We start from the raw sequence: 21,866 nt of genomic DNA, 5'->3' as shown, positions 1-21,866 counted from the left end.
ATTCCTTTAAAAAATAGGGATGGAACCACCATATGATCTACTATCCCACTCCTGGGATCTAAATGGGCACAGCCATGTCAATGATTATAGCAGTACAATTCACAGTAGATAAATTATAAAATTAACACAGATGCCAATCAGTAGATGAATGGATTAAGAAATTGTTGCACACACATAATTTGACTTCTACTCAGCCATTAAAAAGAATACAACAGACACTAGTATGGCAGTATGTATAAACGTGGCTATATAACCAATGTGATCCTGCAATCTGTACACGTGGGAAAAATAAGAATTCATACCCCATTTGAATCAAATGTATGATATATGTCAAGATCATTGTAATGTTTTGAGCAACCAATAAAAAAAATGAAATTATAGGACTAAGAGCTGGGGTTGTGGTTCAGTGGTGGAACACTTGTCTAGCATGTGTGAGGCTCTGAATCTTGTAAAGTTGCACCTCAATAAATTGCTAAGGCTCACATTGAACTTGGGATCTACCTCCTCAGTCGTCTTAGTTGCTGGGATTATAGGTGTGTGCCATAGGATCTGGCTTCTCCTAATATAGTTCTTATTTATCCTTCAAGACTTAGATCAAGGACCAGTTCCTCCTCTGGCTACAATCTGTGCATATATGTGCTTTAACATCAATTTCACTTTTATGTAATTAACTTTTTATTTATAGCAATCTGTGTGTCCACTGGACTGGTAAATGATGTGTATATTTCCAAACAGTGCCCAGCACTTAGTAGGTACTAATAATTTGTTGACTGGTGAGTTAAAAATAATAGTAGTAGTATTAATAATAATAACAAATATGTGCCAGATATATTAAAAAATGTGTATAATATTCCTAATGTAGTTGTTGCCATAATATAATATAATATACAATTAAATTGTGAAGAAGCACCCTCAGAACTGGGCATGGTAGAGCACGCCTGTAGTCCTAGCTACTCAGGAGGCTGAGGCAGGAGAATTACTTAGCCTAAGATTTTATCAGCCTGGGCAACATAGCAAGACCCTGTCTCTTTTTTTAATATTTGTTTTAGTTAGAGGTGGACACAATATCTTTATTTTGCTTTATGTGATGCTGAGGATCGAACCCAGTGCCCCACACATTGCTAGGCAAGCACTCTTACCTCCGAGCCACAACCCCAGCCCAAGATCCTGTCTTAAAAAAGAAAAAATAGCATGGTGTAAAAGATCTCCCTCATATAGTAAATCCTAACCAAATATTTGTGTTTTTATTCCCTAATAAAACTGAGTGTCACTTTATTAAAACATGTATTTTCCCCTTAAATGATGAAATGATTAAATAATAGCCTTTAGTTGTGACTTTGATCTCTAAGAAAAATTTGTTTGCCCTGGAATATTCATTGGTCATATGTATTTTATAATTTGAACAGGACGCTTCCTCTTTTCAAAATCTCCTTTGTAACTTAACCAAGATTAATCTTTTATTTCACTTTATTTCCAAAGGATATCCATTACCTTGCCCTAGATAAGGGTGAATTGGCACTAGCTGAAGTGGCAAGAAAAAAAGCTAATGATATTGATGCAGAATCAATAACCTCTGGAGTTGGTAAGAATTAATACTTTTTTTTTAAAAAGTTCCTTTTGTTTTAATTCTTACTCAGAATCATTTCTAGTTGTAAGGCATAGTTGGTTAATTTGAATTGCTTCCTTTGTAAAGACAGTTAACTTTTTAAAGTTAAAATTTTAAAAAAAGTTAAAATTTTTAAGCCTTGACAAATGGTATAATATCAATAAGTTGGAATTATACATGAAAATTGATAATTTGTGATTATATAATCACTATTTAGCAAAAAGTAAAAAGGCATTGTTCTTTGCACAAGATTTTGGGGTGAGTTTATTATTATCATCAGTGCCATTATGGACCAACACAGAAACTTAACCATTTATACATAGGTAATATGTTCAAAGATTTCTCTCCTATGTAAGACAAAGCATTTCACATAGGATCAGGTTTGACAGGTGATTTGTTTTCTGTTCAGAAGCTGCTAGTGTCATTTTGCAGTGTAGTTTTCTAAGACAGATCAGAAGCCCAGATTGAATCTAAAGGCCTACTTAAACTTTACAATATACAAAAATAAAAGATTTAAAAATATATCAGCATGAATTTCCTTTTTCTAAATTTAGTTTATCTAATGTCACTAAATCTGGCAGTAGTAATACTTGGACATCACAATGTCCTGTTCTTCCTAGTATTTCTTATTCCTAAATTACACAAAGGACCCTCAGGATTATAAGTAAAATTGCTTCATTTCTCTATGTAAGTCCTATGAAACAAATATTTTAATAAGATTCCCACTTTGTAAGTGCTTGAAAATATAATGAGTCACTACCCTGAGCAGTCTTCTTATACTTTGGGTGATGTTTGCTGCCAAATGGGCCAACTCTTAGCTTCTCTCCAATGTGACCACTGATTCCACTGTTCAACATGGTAGTGGAGGGAACTCAAAGCCATACCACTAGCATAGCTGCAGACCTGAACACTAGGACTGGTAATTACTTACCAGTAAGAGAATCATATTCTCCTTCCACACCTAAGAGTGTTGGAGATTGAGCGCAAAAGATGCCAAGTCCACTTTCAGAGCTCCATTTCTATGGAGCTAATATTCTTAATTGTATTCAGCGTGAGTATTCCTTATAATACTAAAAAGTTATTCTTACCTAATAGTAACTCTAGTTGGTCTATTGCTATATCTTCTTACTTACAAAGTCTGTGATGTGCCTCCTACTAATAATATTAATATACTGGAGGTGGTGGCACATGCCTATAATCCCAGTGGCTCAGGGAGCTGAGGAGGAGGATCACAAGTTCAAAGTCAGCATCAGCATCTTAGCAAGATCCTAAGCAACTTAATGAGACCCTGTCTCAAAATAGCATCTCAGTGGTTAGGTGCCCCTGTGTTCAATCCCCCAGTACCAAAATAATAATAATAAAATATTGATAATAAGCTAATATTTATTGAATGCTCCCTAAGGACAGATACTATTTTCAGTTACAGATAGAAGCACATCCTCACCACAATTCTGTGAGGTACATACAATTTATTTTTTTTATGAGAAGTCACTTGCAACTAAATGCTGAAACCACACCATAGTAATAGGGATTGTGATGTTATGGGGATACAAATATCCTCCATCCCCTTTCTTAGCCATTTAGGAAGACACAGCAAGATGTTAATTCATAATCATTCCTGTCAATTTTCCTTAATTTTCCTGTGTCCTGAATTTTCCACTAAGGGATTAGATATAATTAATCTTTCAAAGCTATTTACAGGGTAAAAGGGAAGGGGAGAAATTACCATGAAATTTCAGTAAACTGAAGAAATGCTTCTATTCTTCAGAATGCATCTTGTGCCCCTATTCTTTAATCAAGTTACTGTAGCCGCTGATAATTCCTAACCAGAAGGCTTGGTGTTCCTCCTTTGAGTCCTGTGTCATTTCTACCAAATATCTTTTTTCACTAAAGCCTTATGACCCAGATTATTAACAAAGGTACTATTTAGGTAACATCAGTAACTAGCAAGAGGTTAACTTCTTAGATAAATGTTCTATTAGGTAACATCAGTAACTAGCAAGAGGTTAACTTCTTAGATAAATGTTCTGTCCCACTTTCATTCCAGAAAACTGGGTGACTCCCAGTCATACCAAACAGTATTTAGGAAAGAATCTCTAGTTTTCTCATCATGGTCTAGTCCCAGCTTTTCATTTCAGCCTATATCATTCTGAGAAAAGCTAACTTCTCTCAAATTCCCTCAGTTTAACTCACTATTCTCTCAAACTTTTCCCAAAGCAGAGAGAGATTAAATTTTTGGCTTTCAAAAGTGTTCTCTGATGTGAGGAAGAGACCAAATTGTAACATATCAAGAGTACTTAAGTAGTTCAATCTAGACATAGGAGAATCTAAAAAAGTATCACATAGACTTGTTAACACAATTCAAAGCAAGAGTTGCTAAAGGAAAAGCTCAATGATGACTATCAATGAATAATATGTTAATATTTTTATTTGAAGCATAACTAACATTCATACAGAAAGTACACAAATCATAAGTATATGACTCCATGAATTTTGACAAAAAGAACACATTTTTATAACCAATTTTCAGGCTAAGTACATTACCAGGACCCCAGAGGTCCTCCTGCAACACCTTTAAATCCTATACCCTTAGCCCAACTATCTAGACTTTTTAAAAATTATTTATTCTAATTTGTTATACATGATGGCAGAATGCATTTCATTTCCTATTGCATATATAAAGCACAATTTTTCAAGTCACTGATTGTATGCAAATATTTTCACACCATTCATGTCTTCATACATGTACTTAATGATGTCTAACTCATTCCACTGTCATTCCTTTACCCTTGTTCCCTCCTTTGCCCTCCTTTCCCTTTGCCCTATCTAAAGTTCCTCCATTTCTCCCTTGCTCCACGCCCCCATTGCCATTATGATTCAGCATCCTCATATCAAAGAAAACATTTGGCCTTTGGTTTTTTGAGATTGGCTTACTTCACTTAGCATTATATTCTCTAACTCCATCCATTTACCTGCAAATGCCATGATTTTATTTCCTTTTATTGCTGAGTAACATTCCATTGTGTATATACGGCACATTTTTAATCCATTCATCTACTGAAGGGCATCTAGGTTGGCTCCACAGTTTAGCTATTGGTGCTGCTGTAAACATTGATGTGGCTGTGTCCCTGTAGAATACTGTTTTCAAGTCCTTTGGGTATAGATTGAGGAGAGGGATAGCTGGGTCAAATGGTGGTTCCATTCCCAGTTTTCCAAGGAATCTCCATATTGCTTTCCAGATTGGCTCCACCAATTTGCAGTCCCACCAGCAATGTATAAGTGTGCCTTTTTCCCCACATCCTCGCCAACACTGATTGTTGTTTATATTCTTAATAGCTGCCATTCTGACTGGTGAGATGAAATCTTAGAGTAGTTTTGATTTCCATTTCTCTAATTGCTAGAGATGTTGAACATTTTTTCATATATTTGTTGATTGATTGTATATCATCTTCTGAGAAGCCTGTTCAGTTCCTCGGCCCATTTATTGATTGAGTTATTTGTTGGGTTTTTTTTTTTTTTTTTGGTGGTAAGGTTTTTGATGCTCTATATATCCTAGAGATTAGTGCTCTATCTGATGTGCTTTTAGTAAAGATTTTCTCCCACTGTAGGCTCTCTGTTCACTTCATTGATGTTTCTTTTGCTGAGAAGAAGCTTTTTAGTTTGAATCTATTCCATTTATTGATTCTTGGTTTTAATTCTTGTGCTATAGGAGTCTTATTAAGAAAACTAGGACCTAATCCAACATGATGGAGATTTGGGCCTACTTTTTCTTTCATTAGGCACAAAATCTCTGGTTTAATAGGTCCTTGATCCACTTTGAGTTGAGTTTTGTGCATGGTGAAAGAGAGAGTTTTAATTTCATTTTGTTACGTGTGGATTTCCAGTTTTCCTAGCACCATTTCCAACTATCCAGACTTTTGTAACACAAAATAAAGTTTTTATAATAGTTTTATAGTAGTTTCTAACAGTTGTAATTCTTTCAGTCTTATTGGTGTGTAACAATATTCCAACATATAAATATGACAATTTTATTTATTCTACTTTTGATGGATATTTTGGGGATTTCTGACTTTAAATGCAATATATGAAATAAACTACATATATTATTATGTACATAAAATATCAAGTTATAATATTTGATTGTCTACCTTTTATTATTTTGTTTCCTCTTCTAGAAGTCTTGTTTTATTCCTGGTATTCTGGTCATTTACACAGGATAAATTATATAAAACTCACACCAGTCAACCATGCTTTTATATGGCCTGGTAAGGCAAAAAAGATATTCAACTTTGACATAAACGTTTTAGTGTTTTATGATTTTAAGCAATGATGATTTCAGGTAGAAATATCTAGAGTATTGTTAGTCTTCAATTTCATATTCTCTAATATATTATGTGTTATATTATGTTAAATATAAGAGATAAATGTTTAAAGTTTATAAAAATGTCTTGTTTCTGAGTGTTCACTTTGGTACTAAATGTATTACTTCCCCTTGAGAGACCAATAGCTTGTGCCTCAGTTTTCTCATTTTAAAAGAGATGAAAATATTAGTACCTATGATATGGATTATTGTGGGGTTACATTAGTTAATTCATGCTTCAAACAGTGTCTGGCAAAGATTAAAGCACAGTAATGGTTAGTGCCTTTAAAAATAAAAATGCGTATTTGTAGTAATAAACATTCTTGAATGGTGAGATATCACACCTATTAAAATACAGGTTTTATTGGTTCTTCTTGATTAGTCCTTAATTTAATTCCTATATGTTTTAAGTTTTAACATTATGTATTAAATATGGGATATAATAAATCATTTGTGTCAGAAAAGTATTATGGATGGACATCCAGTAAGATTTTCCCTTAAAGATTATAAATTTATAATTGTGTCCTTTCCAGTTAGTTATAACTGAGAATTCAGTCTGTAGTACAATACAAACTATAAAGTCAAATCTGTCCTCTTCCACTTCCATCTTTGGCCAAGGCTTAATGAGCTTCATTGATGATGGTGCTGTAAGGCCAATGATAATATTAGGTATGGAATATTCTAGGCTACCATAAAACAAGAGAGAGACCACAAAACACAATCACTTGACAAAGAAATAATTTTATTTCATTGTTATTACATAACAATCTTGGTATGTTTCAGAACTGGTAAAGCATGCTAGCTATTAGATTACTAAGATTCTTCTACCATGTTGCTTCTCATTATTAGGATATAGCCTTCATCTACATCACTGAGGAAGTGCATCCTAGTCTACAGAAAGGGGTAAAAAGGAGGAAGGTAAACTTTTCTTGCCCAGAGTACAACCCAGGGGTTGTTACACATCACTTCTGCTCATATCCCATGAGGCAGAACCAGGTCATAAGGCTACACTAACTGTAAGAAAGTGTAATAATATCTTTAGTGGAGTGATCATGTACCCGGGAAAACACTTATTACTGTAAAATCAAAAGCCATGTTGAGGGACAGCTAGCAGTTTATCTGTGAGAGTTATTTGAAGACTAATATTTAGGAAAAAACAGGGAAACAATTTCTTTCATATAATCCTTATATGCAGAGAAATGAAAATGTAAAAGATATCCCAGCTGTACTTAATGTGGCTGTCTACACATTTATATATTATGAAATTCTTCCAAATGTATTATATTGCCAAATACATTTATTAAATATGATCTTTCAGAAAGAAACAATGTTATAAAAATCTGTAGCTTTATAAGTTGCCATCTCCTTTTAAAATATATTTGTGGCTGGACATAGTGGGACATGCCTGTCATCCCAATGGTTTGGGAAACTGAGGCAGGAGGATTGTGGGTTCAAAGCCAGCTTCAGCAACTTAGCAAGGCCCTAAGCAACTCTGTGAGACCCTGTCTCTAAATAAAATATTTTTAAAAAGGTTTGGAGATGTGACTCGGTGGTTAAGCATCCTTGGGTTCAGTCCCCAGTACCTAAATAAATATGTTATTTAAAAATAAAAAACAAATATATATTTGAAATTTCTGTTATAAAAGCTTCTTCATGCTTAATGGAAAGCTTTAGACAATACACTATAAAGGCTACAGTATAAAGATTAACCAGTGATAACTGAAAAAAATTGTTGTTTACTTCTTATTTCTATGCATAATTTAATAAAATTGGAATCCTTATTTTCTTTTTTGTTAACCAAGGGCATATCATCAACATAGTCCCATGTTTTTTAGAAATCATTCAAACATTTGATTTTGAATTAAGTTTTCTTCCTCAAATGCCTTTTTGGTTTTACTATAAAATCGTGGTGTGATTGTAAAAATGTATAGAAATTATATCCAATAGATGATACATGGCTGAAGGAAAAATATTTGCTATCTTACATTTAAATTATAATATTCTTTCAAGATTAAGCTTCAAAAGAACTTTTAGCTCTCCAAACAATTTAAACTGTGGCTAACTACCTCCTATACTGTGTTTGAGAGGGGCATTATGCTACCTGTTTGACTTAGCAGGTAGATTCATGCCAGCCTACTTTTGGCTTCACTTCACCTATCTTCCTTTATTATGACATGGTGTCAGTTTTGATCTGTACCTTCCTACCTCTAGGCATCTTTGCCTAAAGACATAATTTGAAACCTTTTATAATTATAAGCACATCAAAGACTAACTGGTTTGTTTGGCTGCAGAGATCTACACAAGACTGACTTGTATAACTTAAGAGGTGTACAGTTTTCAGTGACATTCCTAAGAATGCCATGATTATTAAATCTTTTGTTCTGTTCTTTGTGGTGATATAATGTTGTCCATCACTGAATGTGACATATATTACCAATTCTTATTTATCATAAGTATTGATTTTCTCTAAACTAGGTATTTCTTTTCTTGGGAAACTTTTCAACCATTTAAGTATTATTCACACATTTTTGAATTCTGAAATACTAGATAACTATCTTCTAAAACAAGGTGTCAGTTTTTCAGAATTCACCCAATCATAAGTTGACAGTTACTCAGCAAAAGATAATAGTGTTTTTCTGTGGAGAAAAGTATAAATGTTAAACATTTAGGCTGTCATTAACTCTACTTTTTCTCCTTTTGAGAAAGAAATCAAATGTCTAAAATCTTCTCTGCTTTACATATTAGTTAGACTAATAAAGTATTGTGATTTAGGACAGAAAAAGCAACACTTAAATTTTTACAAGTAAATAATGAATTTTGCTTTAGGATTGGTTTATAATAATAATACTAACTAATGAAAGTATGTAGTTAAAGAATAAATTGAATATATATTAATATGGGTAGCCTGAATTATAATAAACATCTTCTATTAATAATTTCAAAATGTCTGGCTAGGGATGTGGCTCAAGCGGTAGCGCGCTCACCTGGCATGCGTGCGGCCTGTGTTCGATCCTCAGCACCACATACAAAGATGTTGTGTCCGCCGAAAACTAAAAAAAAATAAAATAAATATTTTAAAAAATTCTCTCTTAAAAAAAATTCCAAAATGTAAATTGACAGAGTCACACAGTAATATGGTACAAACTTTAAGAATACTGAGATGGTAGTCAGGAATGCTAAGTTCTAGTTTTGGTTAACATACTCAAGACAAGTCATGATACTTAAAAGTCACTTTTGGGGCAGGGGGCGGTCTCAGTTTGCTCATTTATATTAGAAGAGTCTTAGTTTTTTTCCAGCACTAAAATTGTATTCATATGATTAGCTATGACAGGACAGAATTCAAACTAAGACACTATAAAATTCTAGCCAATGTATAACTGCTAAAAATTTATTTATTCATATCTAATAAAATAGTATAGACCTATGTGGACAAAAAATAAACTTGAATATTTTCCTAGAGAACTTCTTTAGAGTGCCTTATTCAAGATATTTTTTAATTAAATCCTCTCAAAAAGTGTAACACTAAGGAATCCAAGGAGAAGAGCTGATAATAGAAATAAGACTTTGTAAATAAACTGAATGGTTTCACATTATTACTTAACAAAAATAATAAGTTATTAAATTTTAGAGCTGAATTCGGACTTCTTACAGCTGTTTTACCTATATATAATTCTCTGTTAGAATTTGTATCAATTCTGAAGATAATCTTATGCCCCTACCATGTCCCCAGGAAATTTCAGTTCACAAATTTTTCTTATATAGTTGGTATATAAAATTTTTAAAACCATAAACTTGCTTTAGCAAAATTATTATCTTTACCTTTTTCTTTACTATTTTACTATTGTAAAATGACTTTATATAACCATAAATCTGTATTCTCAAGGGGTATTGGGGAAGAATCAGTTTTAATTGTCACTAGATTCTGAAGGGCTTAAAGAAAATAAAATGTCTTACCTTCCCAGATCTAATCATACTGAAATACTTTGTGCTATGCAGAATTATTTTAAAGCTGATTTATTTCAGCACTTACTGCATCCATCCATACATACCTTTCAAGAAATACAGATGTCAGGAAGTATTCCAGTGGTACTTTGAGGCTGACTTTTATGCCCTTGCAAAGCCCAATTTTGTGTAACTCTTCCCAGCTTCAAGTTCAATGACATCATACTGATAGCTTGCAATAAATCATGGCAAGAATGTTTGTGGTGGGGAACAAATTGTTAATCACCTAAGTGCACATCACTTGAGGTAATCCCAGGCCATGGTTCCAGAAGGCCAAGTGTTCTCATATCAGAGAAAAGATCTATAAGTCTTACTGATTCTGCAACAACCAGAACTGCAATTGTGAATATTCACATATCCTTCAAATTCCTAAGGTATAATCAGAAGAATAAAAGAGGGAATAGGGTCCATATCATATATAATTTATTGTGCCTTTAAACCAAGATAGCAGTATTGCCTAAAAGAAATTAATGCAAGCCACATACAGAACTTTAATACATCTAAGAATACATCTCATATTAGATGTTAAATTTTCATTACAAGTACTTTATATTTGGATATCACAAAATTTACAGTTAAAGAAGTCATTTCAGATACACCAGTTGTTTCACACATTCTTAAAATTAACTGAATATCAGTTTTGATTCTAAAATATAAAAATAAAATTTAAAAGTCCAATTCCCCAGTCACATCTGCCATGTTTCAAGACTCAGTGGCCACATGTAATAGTAGGTTACATGTGGGCAATGCAGTTCTATATCAGTAATTAGGAGTTTCCCAGAAGCTTGGGCCTTAACTGTATACCAGCTTGAAATGTGGAATCACATGAATTATTTCATTTTTCATGCCTTAATTTTCTGAGACAATAACAACCTTCAAAGAATGATGTACTAATAGTTAATTCTAATTATTACTATAATCACAAAATGATTCACATGATATTATAGCATCTCCCATTTTTGGCATGTCCTGTTATTTAACAACTAATTAGTTGTCAAGCAGTAGCTGAATTCTGAAAGAGTTTAACCATATAAGGTGTTAGTAGTAATAAACGTTAAATGTTTACAGAGTGCTTTTCATCCTTAAAAGGCTTTACAAATAGTCATTAATCTGGTCACATATGTCATTCCTGTTAGAAGTTAATTCTGAGGCCAAAGAGACCCTTTCTGCTATTAAAAAGAAAAAAAAAGAAAAACCACCATTACGTACATTCTGTGCTATAATGAACATAAATTCTAGTGCTAATACCCTATTCCTGAGTGATAAACAAGATAAAATATTCATTTAATTGCTTTTCTGATTCTTTGTACCATAATATATGCTAATCTCAATGGAGAAAAGTGGTGTTTCTTTACCATTTGTGAGTTGTCTATTAAACTAAAACATCAAATTTAGCTTTCTTGATTATAATACATTTTTTCCCAGTACTTGGGAGTGGACTTAGGGCTGTGTATATGCTAGGTGAGCACTTTACTTACCACTGCTCTCCATCTCCAGCCCTTTTATATTTTGATATAACAACCTAAAATTGCTCAGGCTGGCCTTGAATTTGTGATCCTCCTGTCTCTGCCTCCTGAGTAGCTGGCATTTCATGTGTGTGCCATCACACCATGCTTAAAATAGATTTTTAAATGCCTCTTTATAGTGTTTAATCTCTAAACTTCCATCAGAATAATAATGCCTTCCAATTTTCAAAGTGCTTATCTGTATCATCTTATTATCTCAACTATATAAAAGATAAAAAAAAAAAGGTGTTTTAAAGCCGACTTTTGGTGTTTAGTTTTTTGAGTTCTTTATATACCCTAGAGATTAGTGTCAAAAAAAACAAATAACCTGATCAATAAATGGGCCAAGGACCTGAAGAGACACTTCTCAGAAGATGATATACAATCAATCAACAAATACATGAAAAAATGTTCATCACTAGCAATTTAAGAAATGCAAATCAAAACCACTCTAGTCAGAATGGCAACTGTTTTGCATACAAACAACAATAAGTGTTGGTGAGGATGTGGGGAAAAGTGCGCACACATACATTGCTGGTGGGACTGCAAATTGGTGGAGCCAATCTGGAAAGCAGTATAGAAATTCCTTGGAAAACTGGGAATGGAACCATCATTTGACCCAGCTATCCCTCTCCTCAGTCTATACCCAAAGGACTTAGAAACTGCATACTACAGGGACACAGCCACATCAATGTTTATAGCAGCACAATTCACAATAGCTAAACTGGAACCAACCTAGATGCCCTTCAAGAGATGAATGGATTTTTTAAATGTGGCATACATACACAATGGAATATTACTCGGCAATAAAAGAGAATAAAATTATGGCATTTGCAGGTAAATGGATGGAGTTAGAGAAGATAATGCTAAGTGAAGTAAGCCAATCCCAAAAAACCACATGCCAAATGTTTTCTTTGATGTAAGAAGGCTGATTCATAGTGGGATAGGGAGGGAGAGCATGGGAGGAATAGACAAACTCTAGATAAGGCAGAGGGGTTGGAGGGGAAGGGAGGAGGCATGGGGTTATTAATTATGGTGGAATGTGATGATCATTAGTATTCAAAGTACATGTATGAAGACATGAATTGGTGTGAATATACTATGTATATAACCAGAGAGATGAAAATTGTGCTCTATATAGTATAATAAGAATTATAATGCATTCCGCTGTCATATATATATGTGACTTTTTGGATGAAGTGCTCCTCAGTAAAGATGAGTGAATTCATTCACTTAATTCCATGTAAGAATTAGAGCCATATTCCAGGTCTTGTGATTTTAGTCATTTATCAAGTGCTCACTATATGTTGGAGAATATATAGAACATATTTATGTATTATATCACTTGATGATCTCAACTTCACAACATATCTTTTTGAAATGAAGAGACAATATAATGCAGAAAGACTGTTACACTGTAGGTCCTTTTTACCACACTTTTCTACTATGCTGAATCTAAAAATGGGATATTATCAGGGTAAGAAAATAAAGGAATAAGTCTTCATTAGAGTTTGATTTAAAACAATTTTTGGCATTAAAAAAAAGGTAGCAAGAAAGGGTTTTTTTGTTCTCTTTGTTTACCATATTATACAGGGCCAAAAGTAAGTGCTTACACCCTATGGATGTCACAGTGCAAGAAAGTCGCTTTGAATACTCATAGTCTCTACAGTACCTTGGTGTGGTAAGATGACAGGTTATAATACTAACATGGAACTGGACATTATTACTATAGATCTTTTTATTGATTTTTTAAAATAAATGACAACAGAGTGGTTGTATATAAAGTATGTTGACACCAATTCGTGTCTTCATACATGTACTTTGGATAATGATGTCATCACATTCCACCATCCTTGCTAACCCCCTGCCTACTCCCTTCCCCTCCCACTCTTCTGTCCTATCTAGAATTCATCTGTTCCTCCCATGCTGTCCCTCCTTACCCCACTATGAATCAGTCACATTATATCAGAGAAAACATTCAGCATTTGTTATTTTGGGATTGGCTAACTTCACTTGGCATTATCTTCTCCAGTGCCATCCATTTACCTGCAAATGCCATGATTTTATGCTTTTTTATTGCTGAGTAATATTCCATTGTGTATATATGCCACTTTTTTTTATCCATTCATCCTCTGAAGGGCATCTTAAGCAGTTTTTGTTTTTGTTTTTGTTTTGTTTTGTTTTTTTACTTCTGAAATAGGAAACTTAAGCAATTCTTCTAGAACTAAAGGATGTTTTTTATTCAGTGGATATTTTGATTTAAAGCTATAATAGAGGATCATGCTTTTATTTACTAAATTTGCTTACTATAGCTAAACAACTTACATCAAGGCAATGATTGAGTTTGTGTGATTATTTTTTCTCAGTCAGAAAAATTCTTTTTTTGCCTTTACCTGAATAGCTTTCTGAACTTTTCACTTCATGTTGCCTCAGTAACCACAAATAAGTTTTTTGGAGCTATTCTCAGTCATTCAGATCTTCATAATTTTCATAACAAATGATATGTCAACTTACATTTCACAAATAGTTCTAGGGTAGATTTTCTGTAAATTTTCACTCATTAGTTTTTATTTTCTGGCTAAATTCTATTGTACTAGATATTTACCATGCTCTATGTAAGACTGTTTCAAAAAAGGAAGTAAAATAAGTTTGTGTTATACATTCATATTTAAATACAAGTGAGAACAAAATGTGAAAGTGAAACATTCTATTTCTAGGCAAACTTTTTCCTTATCCAAAATTAGGTGTACTCAATAATTTATATACTATAGTAATATGTAGAGATGATTATTTTGTTATTTTATGAAACTTGTAGTTTTTCCAGGCTAATAATTTAGGCATTTGAAATGCATTTATTCAAGCAAAAGAAACAGCTAGCAAATATTTTCATGTCAGGTGGTATGCATGCTAAGTTTTTATAACCTTCTGTTTATTCAACATAAGGTAACTTGATGTGACAGGGTATGACATATCACAAAGATGACTCAGGTCAGGAATGTCAAGAAATTCCTGAAATCTTCTTAAAAACAATACCTTTAAAAAGGACTTAAATAAGTAGTATTTTAAAGATTTATAGTCTTTTTTTTCCCTGTTACTTATCAAAGAATTGAGTTCAAATGTTAGGAAAGTCTTTTACTCAGGGGGAAAAAAAAAGAAATATCTTGCAATTAGCATGAGGTGGAAGAAATTGCTAGGTTTCTCTGGGTTGAAGTGTCTTCCACCAGATGTAGCTATTTAGTGTTTATATTATCTCTTTGTTGATCAAACAATTCAAGTGATAATTCTTTACATTCCAAATTTTCTGTGGTGTACTTAGCTGTCCTCACAAACTGCATCCCAAAGTATGATTTTCAACAAAAGGTGTGGGTAAATGTGTTAACAAAATTTGCTTCTGAAGAGCCAAATTTTGTTTGTATCATAGGAAAATAAGCATTTAATACTAAAGAAAAGCATATATTTGGAGGAATATTGTTAAGTATTCAACACAAAGAATTTTGACTAAGTGAACACACCAGCATAGCTGGCATCCAGACCATGAAACTAAATTTACCAACATCCCCAAAAGCTCCTTTGTCCTATCTTCTCACTCCAAAGGATAATCACTCCTGTCTTTTAAGACTATGAATCAGATTTTCGTGGTTTTGGAAGATAATCACACATCCTTATCTAGAAATATCTCATAAGTGTATGTACTGTAAGATGTACAAAGACGACTATTTAGGTCTTTTTTTTTAACCTTCATTTTATTTATTTATTTTTATGTGGTGCTGAGGATCGAACCCAGGGCCTCACACGTGCTAAGCAAGTGCTCTACTGCTGAGCCACAACTCGAGCCCCTGTTTAGATCTTTTTATGGGGTGGAGGGGCCTGATATTTCACTTAATATTATGTTTTGAAGTGCATTTATACTGTTAGGTATATTATTCCATTATATTCCAGTTTTGATTATTCTTTTTGTCATTGATAGACATGTGGGTTGTTTCCTGTTTGGGGCTATTGTAAATGTTCTTCTAAATATGCCCTTTGTGAATTTATGTACCTATTTCTTTTGAGTATAGTATCTAGGACTTGAATTTTTGGATCTTAAGGCATTTATTCATTCAACTTTACTGGAAATTTCTGAAGATTGTTTTAGAGTAAGTGTAGCAATATATTCTCACTATCAGGACACAAGAATTCCATTTCATTTTCATCCTTGCCAACACTTGATGATCTCCTGCCAACCATCATTGCCATTTTTTTTTCATTATGGAGAGTATATAGTGATATTACACTGCTGATTTAATTTATATTTCCCCAATAACTCATGACTCATGAAGTTGACTCTCTTTTTGCATGTTTATTGGAAATTTGGATTTATCTTTTGTGAAGTTCCCTTTCAAGACTTTTGCTCATTGTTCTATTGAGTTACCATTTTTTACCTTATGTTTTCCATTTATTTCTTCCACATCTTTTGTTGGATATATGCACTGCAAATATTTTCTCCACTCTTGAGTTATTTATTTATTTATTTTCTTTTTAATGTTATCGCTTACTGAACAGAATTTTTACTATTAATGTATTCCAGTGTACCCATTTTTGATTGTTACTATTTTGAACTATTTTTTAAAAGCTTACTGTATTCCAAGGTCATGAAGAGATTTCTTTGTGGGGTTTTTTTTTTTAAAGATATTTTCTCTCTCAAATTCAGATCTTTAATCACTGTGAAACTGACTTTTGTACATTCTGTGAGTCAGGGTTTTAAAAATTTATGTTTTTACCACATGGATAGCCAAATGACCTTAAACTATTTATTTTAAAAGATTATCCTTCCCATTATTCACTATAGGATCATCTTTGTCATTAATCAGGTAACCACAGTATATGTGATATTTCTGACTTCCTTGGTTTCATCGCTTTATTCTTTGATCAATATCAATTTCTGTAGATTTGTAGTACATTAAGTCTTCAAATTTTGTTCTTCAGAATTGCTTGGTCCTTTGCATTTCCATTTCTATTTTGAAAGCAATTATCAATTTACACAAAAACACTAGTATAGTCCCAAACGGACACCTTACAAAAGAGGTCATACCGACAAGAATATGAAAAAATGTTCTGTATCATATGTCATCAGGGAAATGCAAATTTAAACAACGAAAAGTTAACCACACGCCTATAATAATAGTCAAAATCTAGAACACTGACCACCAAATAGTAGTGAGGATATGGAATAACAGGAACTTTTGTTCATTGCTGGTGGGAATGCAATATGCAAAATTTAGCAGTTTCTTACAAACTAAGTATGCTTTAACCATTTAGCCCAGCAGTTGTACTCTTTGATATTTATTCAAAGGGATTGAAAACTTACATGCACATAAAATCCTGTACACTCTTTTTCACAGCCTTGTTCACAAATGACAAAACTTGGGAGCAACGAAGTTGTCCTTTAGTAGATGAATGGACAAATTAACTGTGGCACATCCAGTGAAATATTATTCAGCACTACAAATAAATGAGCTATCAAGCCATTAAAAGACATGAAGAAACCTTAGATGCATATTACTAAGTCAAAGAAGCCAATCTGAAAAACTACATGCTGAATGACATACTGGAAAAAGCAACACTATATAGAGACAAAATATAAATGAGTGTCAGAGATTAGGGGGGAAAGAGGAACAAATGGATAGAGCACAGAGGATTCTTAGGGAAAATATCTATAGAATATTAATACATTTCATTGCATATTTGTCAAAACCCATAGAATGTACAATGCCAAGAGTAAATCCTAATGTAAACTATGATTCTGGGTGACACAGATGTATAAATATAGGTTCATCAATTTAACAAATGACATGCTAGTGGGGATACTGGTAAGGGATGAGGCTATACTTGTGTGGGAGCAGGGAAGATATGAGAAACCTCTAATTTTGCTGTGAACTTTAAACAATTCTTTTAAAAGACTTGAAAATGAGAGGTCTTTCCATCTTTAAGATCTTCTTTAATTTCTTTAGTGTTCTGTAGTTTCATTGTACAGGTCTTTTCACCTCTTTTTAGATTGATTCCCAAGTATTATTTTTTTGAGGTTATTGTGAATGGGGAGTCTTTAGAAGATGGAAAGATCTTCTATGCTCCTGGATAGGCAGAACTAATATTGTCAATATAGTCATACAGATTATACAGATTTAATGTTATTACAGATTTAATGCAATTCCTATTAAAATTCAAATGACATTCTGTATAGAAATATATAAATGAATCATGAAATTCATTTGGAAAAATAAGAGGCCCAGAATAGCCAATACCATCCTTAACAAGAAGAATAAAGCAGGAGGCATCATAGTACATGTCAGACATTACACTATACTACAGAGCCATGGTAACAAAAACAGTGAGGGATCGGCACCAAAACAGACATGTACACCAATGGTACAGAATGGAAGACAGAGACAACCCACATAAGTACAGTTATCTCAGAGGTGCCCAAAACATACATTGGAAAAAAAATAGCCTCTTCACCAAATGGTCCTGGGAAAACTGGAAATCCATATGTAGCAAAATGAAATTAAGCCCCTATTTCTGACCCTGCATAAAACTCAACTGAAAGTGAATAAAAAGACTTAGGTACTAGAACAAAAGACTCTCCTGCTACTAGAAGAAAAGGCAGGCCCAAATCTTCACCACATCAGCTTAGGAACTGACTTTCTTAACAAGACTCCTAAAACTCAAGAAGTAAAATAAAGAATCAATAAATGGGATGAATCCAAACTAAAAAACTTCTTCTCAGCAAAGGAAACAATAACGTGAAGGCAGACCCTACAGAGCGGAGTAAAATCTTTACCACGTGCCTGTCAGGGCATTAATCTCCAGGATATGTAAAGAACTGAAAAAATTTAACACCAAAGAAACAAATAACACAATCAAAAATGGGCCACGGAACTTAATGGACACTTCACAGAAGGAGAAATACAATTGACCAACAAATATATGAAAAAAATATCAACATCTCTAGCAATTAGAGAAATACAAATCAAAAGTACACTGAGATTTCATCTCCCTGAAGTCGGAATGGCAACAATCAAGAACACAAGTAACAATAACTGTTGGGGAGGATGTGGGGAAAAGGTACACTCATACTTGCTGGTAGGACTGCATATTGGTACAACCACTCTGGAAAGCAGTATGGAGATTCCTCAGAAAACTTGGAATGGAACCATCATTTAACTCAACTATCCCACTCCTCAGTTTATATTCAGAGGACTTAAAAATCAGCATACGTTAGCAGCCACATCAATGTTTATAGCAGCTCAACTCACAATAGCTAAACTATGGAATAAATGTAGGTGCCCTTCAACAGATGACTGGATAAAGAAAATGTGGTATATATACACAACAGAATATTACTTAGCCTTGAAGAATGAAATCATGGCATTTGCCAGTAAATGGATAGAACTGGAGGATATCATCCTTAATGAAATAAGCCAAACCCAAAAAAACAAAAGGCCGAATGTCTTCTCTGATGTGTGGATGCTAATTCACATAAGGGAGGGAGGCTAGGGAAAAGTAGAGGTACTTTGGATTAGGTCGGGAGGGGAGAAGGTATGGGGGTAGGATGGATAGGAGAATGAATTGGACTTTATTACACTATGTGCGTATGTGACTACACTACCAGTGTGATTCTATGTCATGTAAAACCAGAAGAGTGAGAAGTAATATCCCACATATGTATGATGAATCAAAATGCATTCTACATACATAACTATTTAGAACAAATAAAAAGATTTGGAAATGAAAAAAATATTATTAGGACTTTAGGTTTGCAATGAATTCATAAATCAATTTATGGAGATTGTCATCTTTACAACATTGAATCTTTCATGTGTTATATATACTTGCATTTATTTAGGTCGTCTTTCATTTTTCTTAATATTTTATAATTATCCACATCTTAAATATATTTCCTTAAATTTGTTTATAGGTATTTAAGATAGCTATCTATTCTAAATGGTATATTTTGTGGTTTGTTTTCTATATATTTGCTTTCTATATTTATAAATAGATTTTTTGCATATTGGATTTGTATGCAGTGACAAACTGAAACAAATACATAAAGTGTACTCCTTAGGAGAGAAATATGGGATGGCTCATGAGAAAGAGGCTGAATGAGTCAGATTCTGTCTCAGTTCCAGAGGTTCTCATGGTAACCCCATTATTCTGAGTTGCTTGAGAATCTATTCTCCTTGAAACAAAAACATTAACCAAAGCCACAGTCATCTTTGACTATCAATGTCCCATACATGGACCACTTGTGAATTTATTGTATTAGATGGGGCATACTAGGGATTGAACTCGTGGGCACTCGGCCACTGAGTCACATCCCTAGCCCTATTTTGCATTTTATTTTAGAGACAGGGTCTCACTGAGTTGCTTAGTGTCTCGGTTTTACTGAGGTTGTCTTTAAATTTACAATCCTCCTGCCTCAGCCTCCCAAGTCATTGGGATTATAGGCATGCACCACTGTGCCCAGTTGTATTTATTTCTATTATCTGTTGATTCTCTTGTTTCTCAGTGGTATAATGCCATCTCTTGGCTTTCCTTGTGATTTCTGATTAAATTCTATACCTTGAATCCAAAATATTTTAGAAGCCCCAATGGTGTCATTCCTTCATAGAAGATTTATTTTTACTCTGTTAAGCAGAAAGAATTCAAGAGACTAAGCTAAATGGAGACTAGGTTTTAGTACTGCTACAATTCAGTCTACCTCTGGTCTTCCTCTAGTTCTAAGATATATATTATATATACGTAGGCATATGTATTATATATAATCCATATTTAATTTAAAATTGGATAATTTTTAAAATTTTAATTCATATTTCTGTTTATAATCAAAGGAAGCACTGATGTACTAAAAATTCCTCTATCCTACCTGAAAGAATTATTTAAGATATTATCATTTATAGTTATTTCTCTTTTTTCCTTAGAATTTTTATTGAGAAATAATACTTTTACATTTTTATGGGATATATTATAATTCAACTAATGTATACATTGTATAATGATAAAATCAGGAAAATAAGCACTTTATTTCTTCAGTATGAATCTTTTAATATATATTTTTAGTTTTCAATGGATCTTTTTATTTTATTTATTTATATGCAGTGCTGAGAATCAAACCCAATGCCTTACACATGCTAGGCAAGTGCTCTACCATTGAGCCACCACCCAAGCCCCAATGTAAATCATTTTTATGTGTTGGGAATTTTGTATTCCTCTGGTCATTTTGAAATATAGATTACTTTAAACCTACTGTGTCACAAAAAAATGGAACTAATTCCTCCACTTTGTTCTTCTATGAGTTTCCAGAAATGAGAATATGTGGTGTTTGTCTCTGTGTCTGGTTTATTTCACTTAACATATGATCTCAGTTCCATCCATGTAACTGCAATTTCATTATTTTTATGGCTGAATAATATTCCATTGTGTAATGCATCCATATTTATACATTCATCCACTGATAGGTACCTAGCTTAATTCCATATCTTAGTTCTTATGAATAGTGTTGCAATAAACATGGGAGTGCAAGTCTATCTTTGTTATAATGACTTCAGCTTCTTTGGATGTCTACTGAGTAGTAGAATTGCTAGATTATATAACAGTTCTCCTTCTAGTTTTTAAAGAAATGTCCATACTGTTTTCTGTAAAATGGCTGCATAATTTATATTCCCACCAAGAATGTATTAGAGTTCTTCTTTCTCTGCATCCTCTCCAACATTTGTTATTTTTTTCTTTTTAATGACAGCCATTCTAACTGGGGTGAGTTGATCATCTCATTGTCATTTTGATTTACATTTGCCTGATTAGTAAGATAGAGTATTATTTCATATACTAGTTGACAATTTATTTGTATTTCTTCTACTGAAAAGTGTCGGTTCAGATATTTAGCCCATTTTCAAAATTAAATTTTTTGGGTTTTGGTGTTCAGTTCTTTGAGTTATTTATGTATTTTGGATATTAATGTCATTAGACAAGTAGTTGGAAAATAATTCCTCCCATCTGTAGGTAATCCTCTTGATTATTTTTCTTAGCTATGTAGAAACTTCTTAATTTGTTACAATCCCATTATTTTTTACCTTCATTGCCTATGCCTTTGGAATCCTATCTAAAAATAACAGTGTTTTGTCAACAATGTTTTAAAGCCTTTCGCCTATGTTTTCTTGTAATAATTTCATAGTTTCAGGTTTTACATTTAGGTTTTGTTCCATATTGATGTGAGTAAGAGATCTAGTTTCATTCTTCTGCATGTGTACATCCAAATTTGCCAACACAATTTATTAGAGCAGTTAAACTTGGTGCCTTTGTTAAAAACAGTTGGCCAGGACTGGGAGCATGATAGTAGAGTTCTTGTCTAGCCTGCACA

General features: G+C 33.2%; 1 protein-coding gene across 4 annotated transcripts in view; it reads left to right on the top strand.

Moving 5' to 3' along the window:
• Positions 1–21,866, top strand: part of Wdpcp (WD repeat containing planar cell polarity effector) — a 346,394-nt gene that overhangs the window by 255,632 nt on the left and 68,896 nt on the right. For all 4 annotated transcript variants that reach the window (XM_026387164.2, XM_026387163.2, XM_077791841.1 and 1 more), the window contains one exon: positions 1,480–1,582. In XM_026387164.2, coding sequence (XP_026242949.1) covers positions 1,480–1,582 — 103 coding nt within the window. The remainder of the gene's footprint in view (positions 1–1,479; positions 1,583–21,866) is intronic.

Source organism: Urocitellus parryii, chromosome 12, assembly GCF_045843805.1.
Source record: "Urocitellus parryii isolate mUroPar1 chromosome 12, mUroPar1.hap1, whole genome shotgun sequence".
In the NCBI taxonomy this organism is placed as follows: domain Eukaryota; kingdom Metazoa; phylum Chordata; class Mammalia; order Rodentia; family Sciuridae; genus Urocitellus; species Urocitellus parryii.
The sequence above is the reverse complement of the archived record's forward strand: the minus strand, read 5'-3'. Positions and strand labels throughout refer to the sequence as shown.